This window comes from Lupinus angustifolius, chromosome LG04 (assembly GCF_001865875.1).
Source record: "Lupinus angustifolius cultivar Tanjil chromosome LG04, LupAngTanjil_v1.0, whole genome shotgun sequence".
In the NCBI taxonomy this organism is placed as follows: domain Eukaryota; kingdom Viridiplantae; phylum Streptophyta; class Magnoliopsida; order Fabales; family Fabaceae; genus Lupinus; species Lupinus angustifolius.
The window spans coordinates 9,478,752-9,485,306 of record NC_032012.1 but is presented as its reverse complement, the minus strand read 5'-3'; the positions used below and the strand labels follow the sequence as shown (position 1 = coordinate 9,485,306).

General features: G+C 28.1%; 1 protein-coding gene across 1 annotated transcript; it reads left to right on the top strand.

The window, feature by feature from the left end:
• On the top strand, positions 2,329–4,173 carry LOC109344611 (putative FBD-associated F-box protein At1g61330). The gene is made up of 3 exons (XM_019583370.1): positions 2,329–3,221; positions 3,521–3,685; positions 3,817–4,173. Exons 1-3 carry the CDS (start codon positions 2,520–2,522, stop codon positions 4,171–4,173), a joined length of 1,224 nt encoding a protein of 407 aa, XP_019438915.1. The 5' UTR covers positions 2,329–2,519.

The following is a 6,555-nucleotide window of genomic DNA, read 5'->3' as shown; positions in this document are numbered from 1 at the left end:
TATTTGAATTTATAAAATACAAACTATACATTACAAACGATAGGAAAGCGGGTTGACAGGCACGACAGTGCATGTCAACACGCTAGTACTATTAATAAAGGGAAAACACAAAATAACCACCCATCATGGTGTAATTTGTGTTTTCCTATTTTGCCCTCAATATCTTTTTATTTCTACCAAAAAACTATATAATATTATTTTCTTATTTTATCCTTATTATTTTCTTATTTTAAAAGTGTATTTAAAAAATTGAATATTAGACCAATTGAATAATTCAACCGTAAATTCAGCGCAAAAAATTATATTTGAATTTATAAAATACAAACTATACATTATAAATGATAGGAAAGCGGGTTGACAGGCACGACAGTGCATGTCAACACGCTAGTACTATTAATAAAGGGAAAACACAAAATAACCACCCATCATGGTGTAATTTTCATTTCCTATATTGCCCTTGACATTATTTAATTTTTACAAAAAAACTATATAATCATAAGCAACTACCACCAATACATTAATTAACCATATATCTCACCTTAAATTAAACATTATCATAAACACAAAAAAAGTATAATATTATAAAAATTGAATATGTAGTGTCACACAATATTCGCTGGCAGGCACGAACACTAGTATATATAATTCTAATAAATAAATGGATAAGGGAAGGCAAGTTCTAATAATGGGACAAACAATCAGTCTATTCTAATAATAAAAATCATTTAGAAATACAATTTATAGAAGGCATTAATGAAAGGAAAATATTATAACTGACATACATTAATCAGTCCTTCCATCAACATTTTCAAAATAATAACAATAATTATGATGATAACAAATATTAATAGTGATTTTTATATTTAATTAGTAAAAGGCATAAAAGAAAAAAAGGAAAGAAATATTTGGTAAACATTAATCAGTCTTTGCATCTGAGATTTTAAAACCGTATAATAAATCATTTGAAAATTTAATTGGTATCAAGAATAAAATAAAATAAAGAAAAGAAATATAATTGGTAAACATTAATCACACTTTGGAAGTTTGCAACTCACATTTAAAAGTCCTAAAATAATATAATAAATAATTTAAAAATATCAATAAAATGCATAACAAAAGGAAACAATCATAATTGGTAAATATTGAACATTGTTCAATCTTTGCATCTAATATTTTGAAAATTCCTAAAATAATAATAAATTATTTAGAAATGTAACTGGTAACAGGAATAAAAGAAAAAGGAAAAGAAATATATTTGTTAAACATTAATCAACCTTTTAATCTATGATTTTAAAAAAGAGAAAAAAATGTATGGAGCGAAACTATAAGATTTTATACATTAATAGTCTATCATCAACTATTTATTTTCAATCATTATTGATTCCTAAAAAAATTTAAAAAATAGTAATGGATGATGTACAAATCATGTATAAATTTTTATATTGGAAATGCATAGATATTACATATCTAGAAATATAGATGGTGAAATTGCATATAAGAGAAATAAAAGAAATACAAATGGTAAACATTAATCACTATTTGCATCTAAGATTTAAAAAGGAAATCCTAAAATAATATAATAAATCATTTTTAGAAATAAAATTGGTAAAAGGCATCAATAAAATGGACAAGAAATAGGAGTGGGTAAACGTTAATCAGACTTTGTATTATAATAATAAGTACAATCATTTTGAAACTTAGTTGGTAAACATTAATGATTAATCATTATCTCTAATATTTTTTTAAATCATAAAGAAAAAATGACTTGAATATAAGTAATAACAGCTCATATAGGTGAGGAGCATGCTCATAATTAATAACTAGTAAGACCTAAACGATGTCGTTTCATCACTATATGGGAGAAAATTCCACATAACTGTTTATTCTATTCACTGAATACTGAGAAAGTTCATTTCCCATTTCCTTATTCCAAAAAAAAAACTGAAGTTTTACATATTTTACATTATTCATAACATAAATCGAGTAGGGATCCTCTCAAAGAACTGAAGAGATAAGTATTAAAAAAAACAAAAGAAAATATAATACAAACAACAATTATATTTTTTTATATATAATGAAATAATATTTTTGTCACTTAAAATAAAATAAAAAAAACTCTCATTTCCGATATAATGTCACAATCATTGTTTAGCTATATAAAACACAATGCCCTCGAATCTTTTCACCATATCCTTAGCTCTTTGGTTTACATACACTAGAATCAAACCATTGTTTCTCTTTCACTTCTTTTCATCCTTTCTACCTTAACTTTTTGCTCCATTTCTTTCACAACAATGACCAAACACACAAGATTAGTGTCATCAAAATCATGCCCATCATCCAAAAAAACCAAAATTTCACTACCATCTTCCTCATATACTGAAAGATACAATCCTCTTTCAAATCTTCTTCCTGATATTATTCAACACATTTTCACATTTCTACCAATCAAAGAAGCAATAGGGGCATGCACTGTCTCCACATGGTTCAAGAAATCATGGACTCTTAACCGCAAATTAATGTTTGCTCATGAATTCCATCGTAGCACAGAAAATCTCATTGCATTGGTTGATCATGTTTTCAACTCTCATGAGGGTTCAGTGATCCAATGTTTTCAACTTCATATGAGCCAAATTGGTGCTGAAGAAATGATCGAAAAATGGCTCAAAATATGCATACAAAAAGGGGTTCAAGAACTAGACTTCAATTTCTTCCAACGTGGTTATGTCCTTGTTCCTGAATTGCTCCAAATTCCAACATTGAAAATCTTAAAGCTCTCAAATGTTCAATTTGGGGTGCAACCTGTTACAAATGGTTGGCAAAATTTGCACACTGTGATTTTGAGGGAGATGGAGTTGTATGAAGAACAACTAGAAAATGTAATGCTTTATGGTAAGATGATTCAATGTTTGGATTTGGGTTCTTGTAGGGAAATTAGGCGAATTAGTATATTTGCTAGCGAGCACAAAAATTTTAGAACACTGAAAATCACTACTTGCCCTAATTTGGAGAAAATTGAGATCGATGCACCCACACTTCAACACATTCATTATTGTGGGTTTGTAGTTAAACTTGAATTTACTCAAGTTGTTCCATCATTGAGTGAGGCCAAATTTATCTTCTTTCGTTCTAGAAACTATTTGAAAATTCCTATTCTGGAAAATCTGGTGAATCATCTCCATAATGTTAGGGTTCTTACCACCTCAGCTCAATTTCAAGAGGTAAGTCATATACAACTATTCATGGTTCTTCTTATTTTAATTATTCAATTTTTAAGATACATTACCCCCTATTATTATTTTTTGGTACTAACAAGGGTATTCTCTCATCTTTTGTGGGTAATGAACTAATTCCTCTTGGGATTCGTAATTGACCCTCTCAACAAGTGTTATTCTCGTAATCGAACCATCGATTTTGGGATCCAGCAGAGTCTTATACCACTTGACCAACGCCTTGTTGATACATGAATCCTTATTATGATTTGGTAGATTGACTTTTTTCTTTTTAATTATAATTTCAGGCTTTGTCTTATAGGTTTCGTGATGGTGTTTTTCAAGTACCACAATTCTACTTCTCAAATATTAGAGAACTCCACATAGTCATGGATGGAGCAAACTTTTGCAATCCTTATGACATTATTGTGTTTCTCAAGAATTGTCCATCTATAGAAATGTTGTTCATCGATGTGAGTATTATTAAATATCAATCATCAATAATTAATACCAAAGTTTTTTTTTTACTATTTATTGATGTGATTTTACAATCCATAAGTATATTTTGTTGTAAATCTGACTAAGTCAAACCATATTATTGCAGTTGAATGATTACCATTTTGAGTGTGGTACTTATTGGGAAATGCATCAAAAGCCTATACTCGAAGCTTTTAATCAACAATTTGATGGGTTAAAAGTCATCAAATTAATTGGTTTCAAGTTTTTAGAGTCTGAACTTCAATTGTTAGAGATTCTCCTGAAGAGATCAAGGATTTTGGAGACTCTAATTTTCACCACACCAAAGAATGCTCGCATCAAGATATATGAACCCTTTATACCAAAATATAAGGACCTTATCCAATCGTGGAAAGCATCACCAAGTGCCAAAGTAGGTTTATTTGAAAATTCTAATGATAAGAGTGGCATATACCCATCTCATGAAAAAAAATGGTACTACTAAAGCAACATTTTGTTGTAACTATGGCTGTGTCAATTTGAATGTATAACAATATAGAGTATGAGAAATATTATAAAAAATTGAAATAAAGTTTACAAGAGATTAGTAATGAGGGTTCTAAGAAATGAGGGTGAAAGTAATGTATGATGTGAGATTGGTAAAAAATGATTGTTTTCTTTGGTAGTCAACATGTTTCATATATCTCATTATAGTTTGAAATCCTTGTACCTTTTTAGTTTATTTTATGTACTAAATAATATGCATTGTATTTTATCTTAAGTCTAATGGGTTAGCTTGAATGAATTTTTTTAACCATAATTGCAAATTGTGATTTCCCCTCATCATGTCTTTCTTTTGTTCTTAGCATTCAATAAGGCTACAATCATGAAGAGAAAGGACAATCTAGTGCCCTAAAATTCACTTAAGGCCTTTCTTCTACTCTTGAAACCATGATTATGTTTAGTACAACATAAAACTATACATCAAATTATTAAGTTGCATACAAGATCTCTCTACTATTAGATAAATAAGTACCGGATGCAGATCTTGACACATGATCTGGGGAAAAAATTCAATAGTCCAGATTTTAATAAAAATATTAAAAAAATTCAAACTCTTTTTCCCGTATAATACATGAAAAATTCAATATTGGAGAAAATCTCAACCCTAAACCATTTTACAATACATTTTATCCACTATTGAAGGTGTCCTAATTATTCATGTGATTAAATTCCTTCAGTTTGGAGATTATTAAATGTCTAAAAAACAAAACATCTAAAACCAATGTAACTTGACTCTTTGAGGTGTTAGTATAGACAAAGTTTTTAATAGAGAAGGTGAGAAAATTGTATAATACATTTGTCGCAATTTGAAACCATATACTCAAGATTTATGTCTTTAACTCTATCTACCCAACATATTCTTGGGTACTAATTTTTGCGAGGTTACTATATAGCTTGTGTGGTGATTTTAATTTTTAGGGTGGAATGTGCATATTTTTTTAAGAAAAAAAGAGAGGAGACAAGTAGAGTAGAAAAAATATAAGTACATCAAAAAAAATAATGAAATAAAATTGGGGAGGTCATATAAACATAAAGTTTAACATATTTTTTATAAATATATTAGTTATTGATTTATGTTAAGCAAACCTTTAGTTCTTACAAAATATAGATTACATTAGAATATCTTATAATAATAACATTTGTATATTATCATAAATAATGAAATAAAATTGTATAAGTTACTATTATGTAGTAGGCATTCGAAATGACATAAATAAAGTAAAAAATTTATAATTTCTAAATTTAAAAAATTACAACTAATTTATTTATACATTTGTGAATAAAAAAATGTATGTATCATATAAATAAATAGTAAAATTTTACTGGCGCAAGTACCCTTTATTTAGCTCCATTTTTTGATAAATTAATGAACAATGGATTAAAAGGATAAGGAGTGTTAATCCATTATAAATAGAACAATAAAAACAGCCAAATAAAACTAATAAGAAATCCTCATATGGATTCCTACCCCAATTAGCAAAAGAAATAGAATTTAATCTTGGAAGAGAATCGATCAAGATAAAAACTTTATCCGAATTAGGTTCATAAGATGAATAACATTAAACTCATTCTCTCTAAAAAGAAATATCATTTCTCATAAACCAGATCGACCATAACTAAATGACCTACCTCCTATCAAGTTCATCTTTCTCAATCTATGCTTATATACAATCAAACCATCATCAAAAGTATTAGATAAAAAACAGAAAATATGACAAAACCTGAATTATTACCTACTAAATCGATAAGGGTGTTGGTTCAAGTGGTACATATTTGATTCTCCTTAAGCAAGATATCGGATTCGAGTCTTATAAATAAATAAATATACTCGTTGAAAGATTTAGCCTCACATACCTATGGATGTTTTCGGTTCGAACAGGATTACCCCGTGTAAGGATAACAGTGAGAAACAAAAAAATAAGGATTGAGTTCTAAATCACCCGGCCATTGAAGATCAAACTCTATTATTTGTCCATTTAGTCAATTGAAGTCTTATACGTTCAGACAAACATACTCGTTTTTGGAATGCTTATACTATTTTGAAAAGACAGATCAAGGACTTTTATTATGGTTTTATAACTATAGCTGAGGTAATTAAGTCGATCTATTAACAATTTGAGTATCAAGTTATTTATAAAAAATATTTAAAAAAATGGTCCATAATGGACAAGTGCATACAAATTTAGACTTGTATATCCACCATATGCCTCATGCAAAAAAAAAAAGGCAAAATAATATTTACATGAAAATTTGCTACCTAATTATCTTTTTTGGGTGAAATACAACACAATCCATACAAATAGATTTGCTATTTATTCAAGTA

What these genes read in the sequence shown, in the direction of transcription:
- LOC109344611 (XM_019583370.1), top strand. Translation starts at nt 2,520, where the DNA reads ATGTTTGCTCATGAATTCCATCGTAGCACAGAAAATCTCATTGCATTG. An exon ending in CCTCAGCTCAATTTCAAGAG is followed by an intron (nt 3,222 to 3,520) that starts GTAAGTCATATA and finishes TTATAATTTCAG; the next exon opens with GCTTTGTCTTATAGGTTTCG. An exon ending in TAGAAATGTTGTTCATCGAT is followed by an intron (nt 3,686 to 3,816) that starts GTGAGTATTATT and finishes ATATTATTGCAG; the next exon opens with TTGAATGATTACCATTTTGA.